The sequence below is a fragment of the Pelmatolapia mariae genome, linkage group LG15 (assembly GCF_036321145.2).
Source record: "Pelmatolapia mariae isolate MD_Pm_ZW linkage group LG15, Pm_UMD_F_2, whole genome shotgun sequence".
Classification (NCBI taxonomy): Eukaryota; Metazoa; Chordata; class Actinopteri; order Cichliformes; family Cichlidae; genus Pelmatolapia; species Pelmatolapia mariae.
In genome coordinates, this window is record NC_086240.1 from 19,486,138 (window position 1) to 19,509,715 (window position 23,578).

At 39.8% G+C, this 23,578-nt stretch overlaps 1 protein-coding gene across 1 annotated transcript in view; it reads left to right on the forward strand.

Annotated features, from left to right (window-relative positions):
• Positions 1 to 13,879: 13,879 nt before the first annotated feature.
• map3k5 (mitogen-activated protein kinase kinase kinase 5) overlaps positions 13,880 to 23,578 on the forward strand; it is an 81,827-nt gene continuing 72,128 nt past the window's right edge. The window contains exon 1 of the mRNA XM_063494964.1: positions 13,880 to 14,861. Coding sequence (XP_063351034.1) covers positions 14,426 to 14,861 — 436 coding nt within the window. The 5' untranslated portion in view covers positions 13,880 to 14,425. The remainder of the gene's footprint in view (positions 14,862 to 23,578) is intronic.

Here is a 23,578-nt window from a genome sequence, read left to right on the forward strand (position 1 = left end):
AAGACTGGAGGAGGGAGAGCAGAACAGGAAGGAAAGCTCTCACAGCCGACACACAGCATTATAGTCCGGCTCTGCACCGGACTCCTCATTTAATGAAGGAGGAAATGAAGACAAGGGATGAAGGGAGAAGAAGAAAGAGGTGGTAAAATCCTTGAGTTAAGTCGACTGTTATGATCTCATGATGCTTTCTTCTATATTTCCTCTCCACACTGCCTGCAAAGTACGCTGCAATCTCCATTAGCAGCGATGCCGAGAGAAAGAAAGAGAGACAGCTGTAGAGTTCAAACCGTTTGTTGTCGTCATAATCAAGCAGATTTATAACTTTCAGTGGTAAATTATTCAAGTGTTTAAGGCTCAGAAGTTTGAGCAAATTGCTGCCCCCCTTCCTCCTTTCTTAAGTGCAGGAGGCAGAGTGTTAATGATGTGCACTGCCAGGCCTGAAACTACTGTGGGCCTGGACTTGAGGTTTGATCTTCTCTTTTTAGCATTCTTATATTTTCCCCTTTAGTGTTTTTAAGGGCTGGGATCTTCTGCTAATGTAAAAAAAAAAAAAAAGAAAAGAAAAAAAAGCAATTAACATTGAATCCAGCTGGTGTTATGTAAGAGATTCTTACAATGCAATTAGTGCTAAAGAATCTGCCTTTTTAATGTTTTGTCAATGTAGGTAAAAGCTGCCAGCGTGTCTAATAGATACACAAAGCAATACCTAACAGATATGTTATTAGGACAATGCTGCAGCGGTTTTTGGCCTGTAGCTGCCAGCGTGCAGGAAAAAGTGAGAGAGGAAGGGAGGGTCAGGATACAGTAGTGTATAATGGTGTCTAGTGTGAGTCCACACAACAGATGAAGTCATTTCACACTCGTCTGTGAATGAAATGAGAGCCCGGCGATACCATCTCCCCTCGCACTCGCTCTCTGCCAGCTAAGCTTTTGATCTTCCCAAGCGGCGCTGAAATGATCTTCTGTCCGAGTTTTTTACAGCGAATCAGTGCCGGACAATTCTCTCCCTCTGTCCCCATTTTCTGTCTCGTTCTGAAAAGCCGCCGAGCCACAAGTTCAAAGCTGGAGCCCAGATGAGATGAGCACCACTCGCAAGGAATTACATTAGTGCCTGCCTGTCCCATGTGCTGGCACGCAATACATCAGAAAGAGAAGAGAATATTTCATGACTTGAAGACGGCCTTATGGTTTTGTAAAGGGCTGACAGAGTGTTATTGCAAGACCTAAATTCCTGTGGCATTAACCTGCATCTCTGTCGACTGGAGTCTGAGTGCAAGAGAGAGCAAATAACGATTTGTGTAGATGATCGGAGGGAAACAGATATATATGTGATCCAAATAACTCAAGCACTAAAGGTGCAAATGACACATTTTAATTGGCTATATTTTATTCATAAACTGTATATTAAAGATGGACGTGGCCACCATGCCATTACACATTAGTTAGTCCTGTCTTGACGCCTTGAGCTAAGCAGTTTGGCTGTCGTGTACCTGATGCTTTGAATCTGCAGATATCAGGGGAAGGGTGACCTGCACTAAGAAATCAAGGGCCATTGTATCCTCATACATAAACACTTCCCAATCACAAGGTAGACTGGCTTGCCCTAAAGCAAATCCTCCTTTCTGCCTTTCAGGTGAAACATCATTTACAAAATGAGCATAATGTTGTATTAAAGGGGATCTACTGTGCTCATTTACACGAGTTTCTTGTTAGACTCTACTGGAGTAGCTTTGCATTATTCACAGTTTAAGTTCCTTGCTTTGATGAAGCCCCTCAATTCATCTTTTGTGTAAAACAAGCTGTTTAGCTCCTCACCCTTAAAGCCAGCGTGACTCTGATTGGCTGCCCCTTCTAAACAAAAGGTTGGAACAGAAAGTGGGTGGGATATTTGTGCTCACATCCAGAGCTGTGTGACCATATTAAAAATGTGCTCTCTTTGAAATTATGCAAAACCAAGAAGTCTAACTTTGGCCATCATTAATATGAGGACCCACTATTGTAACACAGACAAAAATAGGAAAAATATAACAGGATATATTAAATTCGTTTTCCCATATATTTCCATGCAGTCGGACATCTATATTTGCAACCAGAGAAGTCATCCCCTGCCGGGTATATAAAGGAATACAGTTTTAATACAGCACCAGAGTCCAGTGGAGTTTCATGATGTAAACTGCCTCAAAATTCAAACCTCTTCCTGCATGTGTCTTTGGTGAGAGCTAGCCAGACTGACTGTCTATTACACTAGCTTGAGATTTACTTACAGAGAAATGTAATGTTCAGTCTTATTCTCTGTATGAAAGTTTATAAACAGATTTTAGAACTGTCAAATTGTTTGGATATAACTGCGTCTTTTAAATCATCTTCATATACAATTGTGGTACCACAAAGTCGGTGGGTTACGACAGAGTAAAGTGCTTTGACAGAAAAGAGCCAAACAGGAAGTTACAACAGAAATGAGACCTCAATTGTGATGCGACAGAATTTAAAGTAGCCATTATATTCAAAATACTCTATTTAGGGTAAAAGCAAACCAAAGATGTTGATAACAGCACCTCTCTGCATTACAAAACCCTGTGTCAAACTGATGGATGTTTACAGTGGGCAGTTTGAGGTATAATTTTCTAAATTATAGTTTGGCCTTTATGGTTGCTTTTCACCGCTGTCGGATTCGTTATAAGCACTCCTGCCACCTCCTCAGATCGACGTCATAATGATGGACAAAACTGACTATGCACTGGATTGTGCCATTAAATGTAGAGGTTAGTGAATCACTGTAAACTTTACCATCCTAAAAAAGTACAAAAATACATACAAGCTGGTATGTGTCAACATGTCAAAGCAGACAAACACATTTACACCCTCATCTTTTCCTCTCACCCACACACGCATACACACACTTCCTGTATTCACATGGAGTGAAAGCAACATGCAGGGAGGGAGAGTTGAGCCATGAATCATGACTATTATCATTAGGTTAAGCACCAACCAACCCCAAAGGCAGTGAAAGCCTCTGTGGAGAAACGGCACTCTAAATGAGCCTGATTATTATTATTGTCCTCCAAATGAGAGTGATTAGTATTGATGTCTAAATGAGCACTGAGGTTATTATTGCCATGATTATTATTATCATTATTATTATTTTTATTATTATTATGGTGGTGCTGTTATGAGGAGCAGGCAGCCTCGCTCATCCTCGCTTCATTCACTTTTAATTCCACAGGCTGCCTCTTTTACCGACAGCAGCAGCACCACATGGCGGCTGTGACACGCGCACGCGTGCACACACAAAAAGAAGAAAAATCTCCTAAAAGCACGCTGAACAGTAATGCATATTTGTTTACATTCAAGGCATATATGCAAACAAACTGCAGTCATAGGTAGACATGTAATATTGAGTCATGCTGACAGGCTGACATGCGTATCTAAATGCAAATGCAGACCCTCAAAAGGCACACATATGCACAAATACAGACCACACTGAATCTGCACTAACCTGAAGGAAGGCCGCATGCGGCGATGCTTCAGTGTCTGATGGAACAGATGGTTGCAATTGCTTTTGTTCCCTGCAACAAAATAAATAAATCATCATTGCATGTGGACAGATTACAGATCGAAGGAGCCAGCTGAAAGGAGAGTCCCGTATGTTAATTCAGTTAACATGATCGACGTGAGGGGCCCATCATCCCTACCGTGTTGTTTTTGGAGCTAATTGTTGCTGCTATTCTGTAAGTAAATATGGCTGCTGTGGTCGGTTTCAGTACTTTCAATACACTGTTGTGCTGTACTGTTACTAAAACATTACAATGATGGGCACAATTGTTCAGATTTAGATTTCTTTTTTTTTAAAGATCCAGAGGATGCTTGGTGTTGATAGCAGGCTTTAGGTTTAAAATTTGTGAATGTGTGCTTGTGTGTGTGTGTGTGTGTGTGTGTGTGTGTGTGTGTGTGTGTGTGTGTGTGTGTGTGTGTGTGTGTGTGTCAGGAAGGCTGTCAGATCACTTTGCTGATTGGCCAATGTGACAGGCATCAAAAAGAGCCGTGGGAAGGTAAAAGGAGGAGGCGGGCTGCTCAGCTGTCAATCACTGCCAGTCACCAGTACAGCTCAGCTCGCAAAGTGTCACCTGGGCCTACACACACCAATGCGTGCACAGACACACAACCTTTTAAAGCCCACATGTACTGACATAATCCATAAATCTCTGTGCATATATTCCCTAACACACAAAAGCACATTCACATGACAAAAAAAACAACAACTTTGCACTGCTCTGCACACATTTTGATTGGCTCTATCATGCACACACACACGTGCACGTATAGTCGTCATTCTTAACACAGACAGGCATTCAGTTTGACAGAGTAATTATGACGTCCCACTCTGGTGCAGCCCTGGGCTGAAAGGTGAGAGTTATCGATCCCACACAGGAGGAAATTTATCAATGTCCAACCGCTCAGGTCTGACAGGAACCCAATCCACTTAGAGCGCAACGTTCAAACTGTTCAGGTCTGCTCAAAAAACACACCTCTGCCCACCTCAGTGGAGGGGCAGCCAGCCAGGATGAAGGTCCCCTTATGGGTCGGACAGGTTAGAGGGTGACATCTGATCACCAAAGTGTTTTTTTTTTCTCCCGCTGCCTTATCTTTTTCTTCTGACAGTTAACAAATTGAAAATAATCCTGAATGACTTAGAAAATATTCCAAGTAAAACATTTTTTTCATTGAGATCTGGTAAATTTAAATAAAATTTGAGAAGAAGTAGCATACAATCCTGTCTTACTTTGGATGGATTACTCCTGAATTATTTTTAAATGTTAAAACACGTGGCTTGAATTTGGATTCTGTGGGCAAACAGAATCTTTTTTTTTCCAAGCAACCACCGAAACATTTTGTCTGAGTGCATGCTTCTGTTAGAAACTGCAGTGGAAAGTGTCAGAAATACTCCAAATATTTTTTTTAAAGTGGCTTACACCTTATGGATATGCATTTAGCAGTTGTGTACTGTGTCTTCAAAATAAAAGTCTTTCTAGACCTTCTAACTTTCTTACACTGTTTGAAGGGTAGTCAGGTAGTCAGCTACGTGAAATTAAACTAGTAGTTTAACTACATTTAGCATTATCTTGCAAGAGCTTCAGTTCCATTGGTATTTGTGTAGTAATTTAATTAGTTCAGTTACTCTTTTGTAGTTAACTGCTGAAACTATAAACAGCTTTCCACTATGAAAGGAAAAGGATGATTCCTACTTCTTCCTACTTCTACTTGTAGGGTAGTGAGATATATAGGCTATGGTATTTTGGGGAAGTTTTATAAAGGACTTCTAAAAGAGCTCTTTTTACAGTAACCTCAAATAAACCTTTTTTTAAGTTGTGTGAGTCTACATTTTATTATTTCCATATCACATGTACATTTTCAGGTTTATCTTTTTTCCCAGGCTATTTTTCCTAAGTAATATTTGTTTGTCATCTAGCTCTTTTCCTGTGATTAGCATGTTGTAAGTGTCCCACCATACTGCAGCTTTTTGGCATTTTTTAGTATTTGCTAGGAGACAAAATTCATGAAGAGGCACCTTCCTGCAATACCAAGCCAATGAAGAGCCATGAATTGCTTTCCCCTCCAGTTGTGCACTGTCTTGAGAGTTAACTTTATTGCTTTAGATTTTGGGGGGCTGTTCCTGCTGTGTTATCTATCCACGTATCGTCATCTTATTTTTTAGCTTAGTTTTCAGTGAGCACCTTACATTTAACTTGGAACATTCATATGACAAGAAATGAATTGTTTTGAAATAAAGGTTAAGTGAAAGCTGCCTCGATCACATTGAGTACCACTGTTTTAATTGAATGAATATGAGATCATTTGTTTCTTCTTACTATGCTGCCCACAGTCTGAGCTCTGGGTCTGTTGTGTCTTGTGTTGCAGTAAAAGCTTGTCTCAATATTTAGACTGCTTTCAGAAACTCCCTGAACTCTCACGTCGGTTGGAGTCAAGAACGTTTATCTTTGACTGACAGATGAAGGCATTAGACCCTGACTTGCAGCAGCTTGAGAAGATTTTTATCAAGATTCTAACTACATACTGGATTCCTCACCACAGGAAGTCTCACTAATATTTTATTACTAAGACTGTAAAACATGGAACCACAGAACAAATGTAAGATGCAAGATCCAGGTTATTTAATGATGATGCCCCCCAAAACTTATTCAAGTTTTAAGACAACAACCCAATGCAAAAAAATACTTCAGCTTACTTTGTCCAAAACTAACAAATGACAAATGAACACATAAAAGAAAATATAATTACAAATAAATGTAATCATTATTAGGATTTTTTATTTTGCGTTATTACAACCACAACGGACAAGACCAGGGCATAGAAAAGAGAAAAAGAAAGAAAGGGAAGTTGGGGAGAAAGTTAACAGAAAGAGAGTTATGAGAGTAATGTTATGTTATGTTTCTAAAACATTTACACACCTGGTTTATAATATTCTTTCAGGCAGATTTCCCAGTCTGTGGAATGTCTTCAGGTTTCTCCATATTGGTGTTGGCTCAGGAACAAAAAGAAATATAGCTGTTTGTGTTACTGTCATGCGAAAATTCCTGCCCATACATGCTGCTAAAAAGTATCCCATAACATGATGCTACCACCCTCATGCTTCACTATAGCAACCTTACAGTTTGGAGCAGATTGGTAACCTATCCAAAACGTGCACTATGTCTTTAACAGCCCTGTAATGCTCTAGGGAAAATTGGGACTTTAACACATAATCCACTAGAAAACCTTGAAAATAATTACAGTTAATGTCTGTTTTTAGTAGTAATTACAAATCTATGATACACAGATACATCTGGCTTGGTTATTTTTGTTTTATGTGCTGTATACATGCAGATAAGACAAACTATATTTTCACACCACATCAGAAAGGAATCAAGATGGACTATTTATTTCCTTGAAACCATTTTAGCAATTTTCTGGATCATAAAGAAGCAGATTGTTCCCTCCATTTATAGTCGTTCGGTCAATATTTCTGTCAGAAGACTGCTTTCAAAATGAGATTGTCATGAGAAAGGCCCGTTGACTAAAAAAATCGTAGTGAAAAGTATATCCATTAGAGAAATATGTGTGTGTAATTGTGTGTTTTAAAGTTTTGATCTTGCACACAACGATGAAAACTTGTGTGTGTATGTGTGTGTGTGTGTGTGTCCATGTGTGTTATTTGTCTTTTCACTCATTGACTCAACCGTCATAGCTGCAGAGAACCTGTGGACATCTGCCCGCAGCCTGAGGTGATGTCCAGGCCTTCATTTTTCTCAGACAATGAGTGGAATCATTTCCCCTCGCGCAGACCTCTCCATCATTATTGACATAGAATTATTGATCAAGACCTCAGCCGGTAAATTACAACCTATTAGTCAAACCCTTTTGCCCAGATCTGAAAAAAACAAAGAGCAAGCGGGTTGATTGAGTGAGATTATGGAGAAGTTTGATGGTCTGCAAGCCAGTTTATACTGCTGACTGGTGTTATATATTCTGGATATTCCTGTTTAGGAGATTTATTTGTTGAATGCAGATTAACCAGCAGACAAATACAAACTGGCCCAACCCATTCCTCGAGGTGCTGCTGCCGCTGAATCAAAATTAGTTCAAGGAAGCCGAGGTTCCAGGTGAAATCTACAACACTAAAGTTAGAGAGCACACCAGCCTCACTTAATTTTTTTCTTCTTCTTCTTCTTCTTCTTTTTTTTTTTTTTTTGATGTTTTGCCTCAGGCCAATTCTACTAAAGAGAAGTAATTTGGCTTATCTTATCCCAGAGACCTAGCAGCTGCTTTTTATTCTTTTTTGTGAGGTCTTTTTTCTCATTTAGTCCAACAAAGATTGTCCTCACAGATTGACCTTCTCTGTGCCTGCAGGCCGTTGCCCTCATGCCAGTAACTAGATAACACACTCTATCAGAGATTTGAGAAAATCATTGGGAAAGCAGTGGGGCTGATAGTGGCATCAATCCTAACCTGACACCAGGCTGGGTCAACCATTTATCTCTCCACACCGCCTCTGGTCACAACAGCGGCCATCTTGCTCTGCTACATCCTTCTTTAATAACCTTGGCCATGTCTCTTTACAGACTGAGAGGATAAGGCGTAGCGGCACTCCTAGTGCCTCGTCTGATCGCCGCCGCTTTGTTTGCATTTAAAACCGCTGAAAATCACATTCAAACAAATTCACCGTGTACATTTCAGATCGACAAGATTCTCCAGTACAAGCGCTCCAACAAGCAGACAAGCAAACACACACGCGCACGCACAAGGAAGACGCATCTAACAAGAGGGCCAAAGCTCACAAACTCGTTAGCATAGCAGTTAATGGTGACTCCGCTGTCATTAATTCCCCACGGTGTTTGACTTAAATGCTTCTATATTGGTGAAGTGAGCGCTTCCCAGAGGCCTCCTAGAGCTGAGATCATTGTTTTTCACTTATTAACAATGAACTTATGATCAGAGCGCCACAAGGCTCCTAAAAATGCCCCATAGGATCATTACAGTCCCTGTGTGTGTACCTATGTGTGTGTGTGTTTGATGCCAATGAGGCCGGCAGAGCAGCAGTGTGTCCGAGGCTCATCTTGGTGCTCTGTGGCGCAGCCAGGATGAGTGGGGAGGTTAAATGGGGCGTCATCAATCTCAATGAAGTGCAATTATTTTCTCACTTATTAATCATTGCCGGCTAATAGCTAGTGGCAAAGCGGAGCCAACCATTTGTCAAACTTAGCAGATTTCTGTAATTTTGTTTCCCCGTTTCCCTCTAATGTTTGTGTAGACTTTGGCAGATATCTATGGAGGGCTGCAATAAGTCTGTGCCTCCAAGTATCTATCTCCTACCTGCACTGCAGAACTAACCAAACTTCTCGCTGTTTCTCCATGTGAGTGATTCTCTCTATTTCAGAGCTGAGTGACTATTTCATGGTCTGTGGCAGAGCAGAATGAAAAGCTTTATTTGCAGGGCGCAGCGTGGACACCCTATTGATGGTTAACTACACTGTCATCCTTACAAACTTCACTCATTACGCCACACTGTATGTTGTTTGTTTCTTGTTCTGCTATAATATATGAAAGTCTTTACACTTAATTAGATGTTGCATGCATTCTGAAACATTTTCCATGCTGAGAAATAGCACAGCCCCATGGCAATCACAAATGTAACTTGACATTTATAAGAAAGGTCATTATGTGCATTTTTATCTGGCAACTCCTAATTTAAGAGTGACTTAATACTAGGTTGAAAAGCATTGTTTTACTGCACTCTCTGGTTGCACCTCTGACTATATCTACTGATGTCACGGCATACTGACACACCCCTAAAGTGCTTTTGCATCACTGCACAGAATCAAGAAGCTGCTTTAATCATTGCATTATGATTTGTTATATAACCAGGACCTGTCCAACAAGTACTCCAACTCAAGTTTTTGAAACAACATTGAGTGCCCACACGTTACCAAAGGTGCAGGCTCAAAATCTTATTGATTAGGTTTTTGACAAGATTTTGGTTTTATTGAATATATTTACAACCTCTTATGTCCCTGTATCCTGAAACATGTTAAAGAGCCCTGAATACCTCATTTCCATCAACAGGAGCTGGTCCTTATGCTGATACTGGTGCTGGCCAGCTCTGTCTTGGTGCCTTTTAAGAATCAGCCAAAATTTTGAGAAGACGGATAGAAAATAATGAAAGCAAACAGAATAGAATGGGTTCATTTTGTCATGACTCCTGAGCTTTGTACCTCAGTTCTGAATGTATGTAGTAGGCGTTTCCTGGTTAGTTTCTTTATGATTATATTCTGGGCTCAGTCTTTAGGATTTATAGTCTTCAGTTTTTGCTATTTTTTAAATCCATTTTCTGCTACTTTTGCTTGTAGTTTTCCCCTATGTCAAGTTTGTGTCGTGCTGCGTTTGTGTCAGTGTCCTATCTCTGTTTTTTGTTGCTTCCTGTTTTACTTGCTTTGCTTTGTCCTCAGTTTTAATTCCTGTGTTTTTTATTTTCTCATTACCCTGCTGTGTCCACTACCATGATTACCTCAGTGTACACACATACAGATAGATAGATAGATAGATAGATAGATAGATAGATAGATAGATAGATAGATAGATAGATAGATAGATAGACAGATAGATAGATAGATAGATAGATAGACAGATAGATAGATAGATAGATAGATAGATAGATAGATAGATAGATAGATAGATAGATAGATAGATAGATAGATAGATACCACCCATAACTGAATCATTGCAATGTTTTTCCCATGACTACTGGATGGACACCAACACTGGCACAAAAAAAAGCATAGGTTTCCCAGGTTCCAGCTTTCATCCTTAATAATCACTGCACATTGTACATGTTATTATTTATATATTAGGAGCTTCCCATTTTCTGGGGGAAGGTGGTGTTGGACTGGCTCTCACCAAACAGCAGAAAGACGATGTTTGAGCCTAAATGTCATCTTAGTGTAACATGTAAGAGCTTAAGAGAAACATATTTCACTCCAGAGCTCATAGAGGGCAAAATAAAGCCAAAAGCAAGAACATCTTCACAAGACAGTGTTATTCTGTTTGCTGATATACCCAAATGCTGTAAAGTGATAAGATGTTTGTGGGTCTTCAAGTAGCCATAAAATCCTTTTTAAAAGCCCTTAAAGGGAAACTTTCTCTTCAGCTTGAGTCAACTCAAATATATTATATAAAATATAGGCTATAAGTCAACTACTTCACTTCTCAGTAGTTAAAGGCCCTTAAAATCTAATCAATCAACTTCACTTTGCCTTAGATGAAAATACACTTTTGTAGGATTATTTCTGGTGAGAGCTTCGTGTATTTATATTTTTGGTCTGTCACTTCTCACAGATCTAAGGTGGGAATGGTTGTGTTGGAAACACGTGATGTCACATATTTTCTTAAGCCAATCAGAATTTAACAGTATAGCAAAAAATGAAATCAGTATATGATGACAGCTGCAGGGCTTGTTGTATTGTGTTGCCAGGGAAACCCTACTGTCTGTCACAGCTGAGTGGATAACACAAATGTTTCTTTGAAGGACATATTGCAACTATTAACTATTAACATTTACTAAGTTGTGTTTATTGATTTAATAAATTACATTTTAAACAAATAACAAGACTTCAAACCAAATTTTATCAGATAAATTAAGCTAATTCAGAGGTATCTAGAATATCCATGTGATAAAAGGCATAATGTCAATTTACTCCCAGCAAATTCTAATTTTGGATAACTAAATAACTTGAGTACTTTGACTTTGATCTCTCTACATTTCAATGAAACTTCCTGGTTAAATATAGGTAATAAAGGTGAGACAGGGTATAAAATCAGCTGTCTAAAATGTTGTTTAATGGTAAGTTACTCATCATCATTTTTACACACTATATAATAGATGATTGAAGACTACAGGCAATATGGAAAAAGCAATTACCTTCACCAGTGTGAGCTAAAAACTGTTTATGAATGTGTAATAATTAGTTTTAATTCTTTAATATGATAGGAGACATTTAGCATAGTGGCACATTACATTAGCTGTATCTTGAAGATAAGTCCTACAGAAATTATTGCATTGTATGACTGCTGGTTATCAAGTCCTTTTCCAGAATGGACTTGCTAATTTCAGCTTAGTTGTCATTGTTTAGAAAAAAGCATACGTAGTTTTTCTTTTGCAGTGTTTTGTTGCTATTTTAGTCTATTTTTTTATGATGAGATAAAGGCTGACATCTATCTGCAAGCGTTTGTTTTATGTTTTATTAGACAACATGTACTTAAAGTTATCACTGAAGTATGTAGCTTTATGTGAATTCATCGGTAGGAGAGGGAAGAGGTATACAAACAAGAACTAATTCAATAAAAATACATTTTCACTGCATTCAATTGTGTGTAATTTGCCTCAGTGATGTAACCTCGACATTCATTCCATTTGATTCCAGTGTGACTGAGAGACACGGTGATGGATAAATGGCTGGTGTGATCTGTAATTCGCCCCCAGCTAAACGATGAAGAGCAGACAGATGTGTTTAAAGAAATCACACAGCCCTGTGGATGTGTTTGGTTTGGCAGCATTGTCACTAAAACCCTGCTGAGTGAAACTTCAACCACGGTCAATGTGAGACATCTAGTGGCAGAAAAGGAAAAGTACACTTTTTTCGGGGTTTTTTGTTTTGTTTTTGTTTTTTGTTTACCGTCATTTAAACAGACTCTTCCCTGAAGACTAACATTGTAATGTAACCTGTTTGCCCTGAGCAGCAGAGAGCTCAGTGCCTTTTCTGACGGTATTTAATTAGTCACAGCAGCTCTAAAAGTTATAATAGCAGAATTTGTATTGTTTTAAATGCAGAAATGTTGGCGTTATTTAACAGTCAAAGTGTGTAATTGTAAAACTACAATTACTGTTCCTTCCTGGACTTTTTTTCCCTGTCATCTTAGCTTTATGCTGTGCTAAAGCTACAACAGCCTATAGGCAAAACAAGAGCACAATGGCAAAAAAAAAAAAAAGGTTTCACTGCTCTTTCCCCTTATCTTCTTTTACTTTTTGTAACAGCGCTGAATATTTCCAATGGGAGCCTTTTTCATGTCTGCCTTCACTCCTCTAATAATATCATTGTCATGGTGCAACATTAGCCCCTTCTCCAGTGATAAAATGTTAAAATAAAAATCATTAAAGCTCAGTGATTTAGGTCTCACCTTGAAATAGCCCTGCAGGGGGGTCATCATTGATTTCAGCATCTTATTCAACTTCTTTCAGCTACTGCCTTCAGGAGTTACCACAGTTATCATCTCCCTCCATTTCACTGTATCACTACCAACCCTTTTTTGTCACACCAACCCTCCATCCAAGGTATTTAAAATCATCCTCCTTCACCTTACCTCACATCTTGACTGCTACACTTGTCTCCCTCTCATTCACACACATGTAATCTGTCTTGCTTTTCCTGATTTTCATTCCTCTTCTCTTCAAAACATACCTCCAACTCTCTAGGATCTCTTCCACCTACTTCTTACTCTCACTACAGGTTATAAGACATCATAGTCCACAGAGACTCCTGCTTACTTCATCTGTCAACATAACATAAGCCTTTGTTGACTAATTTACTACTGACAAAATAATGCACTTTCTCTTTCTAGAGGTCATAAATATCTGCTATGTATTTGTTAATAAAGAATAAAAATATTTTATGGCACAAGTATAAAATGCAGGCTATTCATATGTATTCACATGTACTGTAATATCAAGTGCTTACCACAAGAGGGCCTCCTTGAAACATAAATGGATGACACTTCCACGTCTGAACAGGAGACCACCCACCCGGATAGCTTCATTGTAAACTAATTCAATAACTACTAATAATAGTCACTTCTAGCGTTTGTCCAGAGGAATTACAAAGTCACATGGTCATGTGCTCAGACCTTTACCTGTTTCACAGCCACTTTTTCACCGTGGAGCCTAATCCATGCGGGTCAGAAGATTAATGTGCAAAACCGATGCAATTAGTTTGCAGGATTATGAAATACTTCCAACTCACAGCTCCGACAAAAAAATGTAGTCATTACGGAGATTGGTGTCCTAAAGAGGTGTTTTTGTTCTGGATTGCGATCTTTAATTCCCCGCATTTTCATCATTTTCGGGAAAAGCTGATAAATAAATCACCTATTCATTTTTACCTTCGCTCCAGATGACAGAGTATTGACTCACAGAGACGTTTGGGCGGTTTTGTTTGTTTTTTTCGAAGGGACTCCTCCCTTTCTGAAGTACACAACTCCACATATGGTCATCGTGTCCCCGCCCCACTACCCCATTCTCCGAGTATCGTCTCTCCGCCCAGTGCGTGAGTCTGGCCTTGAAGATAACAGTGGAAACTGGGCAGGGTCTGTCTACACATGAAGGCACCCTGACTGCGTGCGCGGTGTGCTTTCTCTTTTCAGCGCTGAGAAGCCGCTGCGCTGATCGGAGGATTTAAAGTGAGCTTAAGTTGGACTCGGTGTGACATTTGTGGATCCCGTGGGCGTTGCTGCACTAACAGTGGCTGTGTTGCTCAACTTTGAGAAGTATGTGAATTTGTTGCGACGACTGAGACGGAATGCGCGGATTTGGTGGCTTTTCCTCCTGTGTTTTCTCTTCGGATATCGTCGTGACTTCGGTTCGCCTGCAGCCCCCATTCGCGTGTTTTGTAAGCGTGCAATCAACGGCAGTCATGCAGCATGATGTGGAGCTGCACCTCTGCTCCTAACAGACTGTTTACCTGTGTGGAAGGAGCAGAGTTGCACGTCGTGCCTTTGCAGAGGCTCCATGGGTAACCGCCGTGCGTAACGCTGGCTCTCCATGGAGGACTGGTGGAGAAGCCACTCATCGAAATCCCCACTTTAAAAAGACACTTGAAGAAAGATGAATCAAGACCAGGACGGGATCTCTTTAGCGGTACCTTCCTTTGGTGCTTGCCCCGGCAGAGAGAACCTCAGCGGGGAAAATACAAGCGTCAACAGCAGTGGTGGTGGTGGTGTTGGTGGTGCCTGTGGAATCCCCGCAGCCGGGACTTTTTGGCATGATTCGGGGGCTGGAGGTGGGGGACTTAGCCCGATCTCCGGGAGCTGCCCCTTGGACACCGGAGGTTTGCTGTCCACCGGAAAGTCTTGCAAAAGCAGGCCGGTGACAGTGGCCTATGTGGTGAACGGAGAGGCCAGCCAACAGAATAATCATGAGAGCATGGCCCTGCAGTGTCTGAAGGACGCTTGCGATTCTGTGGGCAGCAAGCTAGAGACAGTGAACTTTGGTAAACTGGATTTCGGGGAGACCGCCGTGCTGGACAGGTTCTACAACGCAGGTGAGTCAAGTGAAGAAAGGCTTACAAATCTTTCCACATCCACCCACAACAGGCTTCCCAAACCGCCCTCAGCAAGTGAGAAGACAAACATTTTATAAAAGTGATTATTATGATTATGACCTCCTAGATGAAGTCATTTTTAGCCTTAACGGCAGCCTGTTAGGATTTTAGATCAATCCTCTAAATTGATTTTTAGGCTTAATCTTTGCTCTCCATTATAATGATTAAGCCACAGTGGACCTCACTAAAGCTCAGTGACCCATGAATGCCATTTACTTCATGAAAGAGTAGCACAAGAACCTCTCCCCTAAATTCCTTTCAGGGGCTCGAAAATCACGTTTACTGCATCACCTCTGTTGTTGGAAACAGGTTGCTCTGGGCTCCCTAAATACATCCCACTGCTCTGCATGTCATGGCTTGATGTTGCTTCCTTTAGATCACAGTGGTATGTACACTTAAATGAACAAAGCTGGAACTCATTGAACAACAGTTGCTGAGAAGTTGTATCATTTGCTCCACTAATGTGGGGATTATTGCTAGAGTTCCCCCTCCTATGGCTAGTTTCCCCTCTTCCATTGTGGGGTTCGGCATTGTGCTTCAGTGTCACGGTTTGAGCCACGAGCCTGGTCTTTCCACTGGAATCTGCTAACAGAGAAGCAAATTTGAATCCCTTGATTGAAAGCACTTTCCACCTCTAATTCATGTTGTATATGTAGCAGTTGGCTCCAAATACTACTGGAAAGGTTTGGTTAAGCCATGAAAAACTCTTCAACTATAATGCACATGGCTGGTCAGAGTGTTTAAGAGCCAGAAACGGCAGCCAGTGTTTGCATTTCATTAAGATTGTATCAGTACGTGTTCAGCAGATATTGTAAATATAAAACGGTGTGACATGTCAAAGCTTTTCAAAGAGTGGCGTCTCTGCAAATGATGCTAACTTTGTTTTGGGGGGTTTGTGTTTGTTTTTGAGGGGGGTTACTGTCAAACTCTGGTAGCCTAAAGACACAATCATTGCTTCCCTCATTATAAATATAGTAAAAAGAGTTTACCTGACAGGAGCTAAAAAGGAATCCACATATGTAAAATTCAATATGCATGCATTTTCTTTCCTTATTATATTATTATAAAAGACCTAGAAAATTCCTAAAAAAACAAAACAGTTTTATTAATGGTAATTGTATCAGTGTTAACAGTAACAAAACTAAGATTAAGTCACTGGGTAAAAAACTATATTTTTTTAAAACAAAAGCATCAATTCTAAGGTCACAGTGGTTAGCAGTCACTAATAAAAGGTCCATCTATTTTCTTAACCACTCATCCAGCTAAGCTCACAGGGAGCTGGAGCCAATCCCTGCTGACATTTGGCGTGAGGCAGGTAACTGGTCAGGTCACAATTCCACTCCCATTTGTACTTAAATCCACACCTATGACCAGTTTAGACCCAACAAGTTCCCAACCAGTTCAACCCAACAATAATATGTTTGCACTGTAGAAGGACACTCCAAGCTAAGGGAGAGTGTGTTAAACAATGCACTACCCAGCCGCCTCACAAATCTTAGCAACAACTGTCAAAAAGTAATGAAAATCAGGACACAAGGTCAGCAACCCCACCAAGGTGCTTATGAACATATTATAATTGTGCAAAATTTAGAGTTAAAATGTAACAAATTCTTAATACTATGCAAAAAGTAGCATAGAAAAAGTATATGTAATAACATTTTTATCCAACTATAGCAGTGTAGTGATTATAAACTGATTATAAATAGAGCTGAATTAACCATATTTAGTTGCAGTAACAGAACTTATATTGCCAACATCAGAGCCTACTAGTGAAGGCAGACAGGTGTATTGTTTGTTCCATGCTCAACATGCTTCTTGCTTCTCATATTATTGGCTGTACAAACACATCATGTTCCCAGTGTTTTGTTTGGTCTTTTTCCTCTGAGCTACCGTGGAATTTTCTCATAATACACAGGGGATGTCTGTGGCATTTCCCCAGACACACATTGCTATATCTGTTCACTCACACACCACTTCTTCATTATCCTCCTGCAGATGAAAGACCAGAAACAAAAAACTTGAGTGAGCTTGTTGGTTTCTGTCATTTGTCTGCTTCAGATACAATGAAAAGCTGTTCCTGACTGTCCTTACATGTCCTCCCCGCATGATGCTGTGGACAAAGAGGGTATTTGGCTGAAAGATGACAGAGCCTGATTGTGAAACCCTCAGGACACGAAACACAGGAAGTGTAGATGCAAAAGTTTGGCAACAGTGATAGCTAACCGTATCTTATCACTGGGAATTTTGGTCACTACAGCCCAGTTATTCATGGGTGTGTGTAGCTGTGCTAATCTTACTCACACCACTGATCACATGATATTAACCAACATAAGTGGGGGGAGGAAAAAAACATGAGTAAAATGTGAATAGATTACATATGTACCTATCAGTGTTTTCAAAATTCAGATACTTACTGTATGTGTGGATTTTGTCACGGAACTATACAAGATTATAGTGGTCCTTGTTCTGCTCTGCATCCGCAGTAAATTTCACAGCAGATCTCCAAAGCAGAGCAAGGCCATTTGCAGTGCAAGAGAGTGGAGTTGGAGTGCATCCAACTGTGTGACAGAAGCCTCTCTGGAGAAGCAACTAATTAATATTGAGTTCAACCTGGCCAGCGAGCCAGTCTGTAGGTAAAACACGGGAGGGAAAGGGCCAAGGTTGGTTTGCCAGCAGTGATCGGACTTTTAAAATAATAGAGAGCACGTTGTCTGCTAGTAAATTGATCACAGATTACATTGTTTTCTCAGTTGGGTACAAAAATAAACATAAAAAAATTCCAAATACACATGTGAAATCTTACAAACTAACATCTGTGTAGGAAACGCTGAATTACATTTTCAGTAAATCATTTGTATCATGTGTCATATTTCTTTATAAGATGTCAATTTTGAGCCAAGTGTGAAATTAAGCAGTGAATGTCATTTAATCCCCCCCCCCAAAAAAAATACAGCAGGTTAGCGGATAATTAGGTAAAGCCATCTATTTCTAAAAATTAAAAAATTTGTTAATTATTAAAAACACCCTGATTACAAACGACAATTATTAGAACTAATAATTACAGAAAGGCCAAAATCAGAGAAGTAAAATGTGAAACAAAAATTCATACTTCATCATCCTGCTGATTTTGATATACACACAACTTTTATTATTATAACTATCGCAAAAATCACCCCCCAAAAAAGAAGCAGGTATGCCCTAACTGCCATGTTTCTCATCCCACTGCCTCTCCTGAGTAGCTATGCTGTAGATGGGTGGATATGAGTTTTCAGTTGAATGGTCTCAGAATTTAGACCATTAATTCTATCCAAACAAATGTGCACATTTCTGTCAGCTAATCGAGGCTGTTGAAAATTGAATAACTTATATAAAATGTCTTAAATTAAAAACACACTCTTTATCAACTGTATCTTTTTTATGTTTTCCCAGTTCCCGGTTGTTGTTTTTAAATATATGCTTTCCCTAATCTTCATCTGTCTTTTTGACAGGATGTGTATATCAGGCTTCAGGGAAGGTGTTTCCTTTATTTATTTATTTTTTGTGATTAGCCTGATTCTCAGCCCCCAGTCTGGAATACCAGCCTCAGTGATGGCCCATCTTATACTTGAGACACAAAGTCATCAGCATTCAGTGCTTGAGTTGTTTCTCTCTTGATATCTTTGGCAGAGGGTGAAGTGAAAGAAGCTTTAGCTAAGGACTCTGAGGCTGTTCACCCTGAGACAAGAGTTTTCTGTTTCAGAAGGTAGTTCAACTTAAACTCTGAGTCAGTCAGCAGGGTGACAAACTCTGAGAATGCCACTAGCTCGCTGGCAGGTTTTCCTCTGTTTCTCTCTGGCTCTTCCCCCCCTCCAGTACCTGAACCATCTGCTGATACTCCGATTCATTTCTTCATACATAAAGTCGCTATCAAAGTTCAGAGTGAAGCAAATTATTTGACAGGAGTTTCCATTTTTACAAATACTGAAATGTCGGTTAGATGTTTCTTCACCATTCTATGTAAATTACACGACTGCTTTTATAATCAATAAGTACAGAGACAGCGATCATATTGCAGATTAATTATGAGAATCCTGTAGCACTTATCGTCTCCATGTTTCTGACTCATTTGCTGTGTCGTAATCAGTCACACTGATGGAAAAATGACTGTCACAGTTGGACCTTGGCGGTGATGTGAATATCTGAGTAAAGTTGAGGCTGAAATGACTAAAACAAAACTAAATGTATTTTAAAGTTACTCTTTAAATGCTGGCTTCAGACGTTCTGACTGTGAGTAAAATTGTTTCAGATTCAGTCAGTAAATTATGTCAAACAACAAATTCAAAATCTGAACTTGGACATGTTTTCTACTGAAAATCACCTAAATCAGTCTCACAACCAGATCAAACCAAAAATATCTGTAAAAGATCAGCAAACATTCTTGATTTAAAATCTTTCAACCTTCTAAAACAATACTAAAATATCTTAACTCTATGAGATCAGAGTCTACAAAAGCTGAGACATTCCTTATAACATGTTTGTAAAGATTTATCGGTAAGTCATTCATTAAAAAATGTGAATTTGTAATATTAGGCTGCCAGGAACTGAGTAAAACACCTCTGCTACAGCTATAAGAGAGCCATTATCTATGAGTGATGGCTCATATTAGATCAAATTAGAAATGGTTAAATTGGGGAACATTAAAGCAGAGGTTTTCTGTAAATCTCATTAAGCATTTTTATCCGGTAATGGCAGAAATAATGAAATTCTTTATGAGAAATCAGGTTTAAACTTCCCTGAATTACTGAGAAAATGCAGTTGCCGTAGACTATTGCAAAAACAGTTTTTATTTAATAAAGACTGACTTGCGGGTGGATCGTCTATTGCTGTCTGGGTAACAAATATCACATGTTCATCACTAAACTGTGTCTCTGTTTCTCCATGTCTCCAGTTTCAGTCACATATCTTTTCCGTGTGTCAAATTACGCCTGAATTACTAGATTTAATAATTAAATGAGAAAATTAGGATTTCAGTTTCATCCCATAAAAAAATCAAATTGAGTAAAGGACTATCACAGACAATATAAACAAATTATATATTTTATATCAAATTCTTACTCATGTATAATGTTGGCAGAGTGGCCCAAGCTGATTAAAATTCCAGTTTTTCAAATAAAAATCGTGGTCCATGCTGACACGTGTTCATATTCCTCGGTCCACTGGAATAAAATGAAGTCTCTGCTCTTTATTTACCTGTTGCCATGGTGATTCATGGTATCTGAGCTCCATGGATGACGGCTTTCTTTCTCTACTCACGCACATGCTAAACTCAAGGTGAACATCCTCCGATCATCTGTTTTGGAATGAGAAACTCAGTTTATGTTTTTAACTCAGAGTTTGTTGAGCAGCGACTGCGTGGCAGCAATACGACAACTTCTTTGGACGCGTCCTGTTTCGAAACACTTTTTACAGTGTTGAAAGTGCAGCAGTTAATACTGTAGTATTTGCCAGGGATCAAATGGCGCACCTGTTTGTGGGTTTGTGTGTTGGGTCATAGCTGTGGTATGCAGAGCTTTATCTCTCTTGTTGATCATTACACTAAACCACTGTGTCATTTATAGGGTGTACATTGAATTTGTGAACAATTCCTGAGCACTTTAAAAGCTGCTCTACCTGAGCCTGAGTGTTTGCTTACCACTCCATTACACACACACACACAGAGCACCACTCTGCCAACGCAGCTCTAGCTCACAAATTGTTTTCATGCTGCCCAGTTGTACAATGTAGTAGTATTGAGAAGGCTAAGAGGAGTATATAATTGAGCTCCAAGGTGAATGAGGTTGAAAAAAACAGAAAGTACCGTAGCATCTACAAATTATAGACTTTATGTAAAAGGTAGACATAACCACATTTGGATGAGAAGGTGGAATACTAAGTTATACAGTTAACACGAGGTAGTATGGTTAGCAATTTGCATTCATAAACTGTGTAAATGCTTCTTCTTTTTCTGTTGGCTGCTCATTTAGGGGTCACCACAACAAATCGTCGGCCTCCATTTCACCCTGTTTGTTTGTCACACCAACTCTCTGCATGTCCTCCTTCAGTCCATCCATGAATATTCTCTGTTGTCTTCTTCTTTTCCCTTTTGCCTGGCAGCTCCATTTCCAACATCCTTTGTCCAGTATATCCACTATCCCTCCTCTGCACATGTCCAACCGCTCTCTAACTTTGTCCCTCTGATGGACTTCTTCTAATCTTGTCCATCCTGGTCACTCCCAATGAAAATCCTAACATCTACTTAACATCTAGTTAAAAAAAAATTCTGCCATAACATAAAGAAGACATCATTTGTCAGACATATCCGTTACAATGCTCCAAAATGCATCAATGCCACAAACATGGTCAAATCAGACTTGCCCCTAATAAATGGTAAATGGTAATAATGCAAATTTTAAGTAAAATTCAAACAAAGATGTATGTGTGGCAATTTTATAAAAGGTTTGAAATACCCTTATCTTTGCTCTTAATTTTTCTTTAAAGTCTGTGGAGATTGACTCAGCAACAGCGCTGACTGTGCTATCTTCACCTCCTCTAACTGACACGCCTTCACACAGCATGATTGGATACAGTCTCACGCTCCATCCCCTCACTAGCAGCTGAAGTAACTGACCATCACAGCACTTTATGAGGAATTTCGAGAGGCCATTAAAGTTCCTGTTTCAACAAGACTGAAGTAATGAACAGTTACCATAAACTTTAACGTTGCCGGCGCACACGTTAATGTTCAACATTTAACTGTCAGCAATTGCCCTGATAGCCATACTAGCTGTCTCATATTATTGATAGAGCAGGATAACATCGTCATGTGTGTCTGCAAAGTCATATTGAAGCTGAGAAAAGTCTAACATAAAAATATGGAGCCACGACACCAGTTGCAGAAAGACAGGCAAGCAGTTGCAGGCCAGCCAAGCAGCTACAGTGATGGCTGGCAAGAAGCAGAAAACTGCAGTTGTGATAGATGTGGCAATCCCAGCAGGAGGAAACATCAGAAAGAAGGAGCATGATAAAACAGAGTGGAGGTAGCAGGAGCTGAAGGAACAGCTGGAGCAGATGTGGAAGGTGGTCCCAGTGGTAGTAGCAGCATTAGGAGCTGTAACTCTGGAAGAGTGGCTCCAGCAAATTCCAGGCACTAAAAACAGTGAAGTTACTGCGCAGAACCCTCAAACCCTCGGGCCTCTGGTACACAAACACAAACAATTTCTTTCTTACAGTTATGTTACTGTATCCATTTGCTCTACGTCAGACAATCTAAACGGTGTTATTGCTGATATTGTTTGTATGCCTCTTAATTATTTTCATCGTGGTGTCAAAACAAATCCTCTTCCTAGTCTCAAACCAGGAAGCTTTAACATAGTAGGCAAATGTAAACACCACTGTATAGCAAATCCTCAATCTTGAGAGGCTATCTTTGATTTATTCTGTTAAAAGTTAACATTTATTATAGTTATTGATTAATCGTTTAAATGTCAGTAATAAACATTAGCAGAAGTGAACAACAAGCAGCGAACAACGAGGTGACCTGGTCTTATGATAGTGTTGTTCAGCAGTCTAAAGTCACAAAATAGGAAATTCTTCTCACATGGCTATTTGGTGAACTACTGTAACTATTAAGCAAGCAAACTGTAGTCTGAAAAAGTGGACGGAAATGGAGCACAGATGCAATCCTTGCACAATGGGTGACGTCCAGCTTTGTCCAGTGTCAACACTGCCGGGCGCCAGCAGACACTGTCTCTTATCCAGCACAAGAATGTACACTCAAGATTCCTGACTGAGAATCCGCACTGCCCTGAAATCCCATCAGCTGGCCCTGTGCTAAGTTGTTTATCTTCCCTTCTGTTTACGCTAGTGGTTGGCTGCTTTTCAGAGGTTAGGCGGCACAAGGTTAGGAGGAATTAGCCTAGGGGCCATTTGCTGGCATCTGGGGAGGACTGCCTTCACCTCTGTGGGAGATTCCAGGCAGAAGTGCAAGTGCTTTTTAACAAGTTTTTTTTCTTTTCTTTTCAAGGAATGAAGGAAAGGCTAGTTCAGAATCAAAAGCAGACAGCCTGCTCTTCTTCTTTACATGCATGACAATGACTCTAAGTCAACATTTTGCTTGCTCTGTAGACTAAGAAACATTATACCCCACATCCTTCTATGCAGTATTTTCAGCTAGAATAAGTGTAAGTGCTGTATAAAATCCAGCTTATATCTCAGAAGTGATCGCCAGAAATAGGACAGGAGGTGGAGAAGCCGAATATCAAAGCTCCCATTTGGATTCATCAGGGTTCATTTGAGGTGAAATGCAGCAGGAGTGGGTAGGGTTGTCTTTAGAAACCAATGGTGCGTGACAGGGAACTCTGTCTTATCAGTTTGAGTATCATGATAAGGCAGTGAACAGCCCTAAGAGCTATGAGAATACTCTGGTTGTATTTTTCATTTATTTGATTTTTGGGGGTGGGTTTGATACCAGTTCTCTGTCGCGTGGTTTCTTTTCTCTAGTAGAACAGCTGTTATTACATTATTTTTTTTTCCAACTAGAAAACCTTTGGCAGCATGCAACAAGTTCACAATACAGAGTCTAATAATAACTCTGTAACCAGGCTCCGGCGGAGGTGTGTTTTACTCATCTGTCTTTGCAG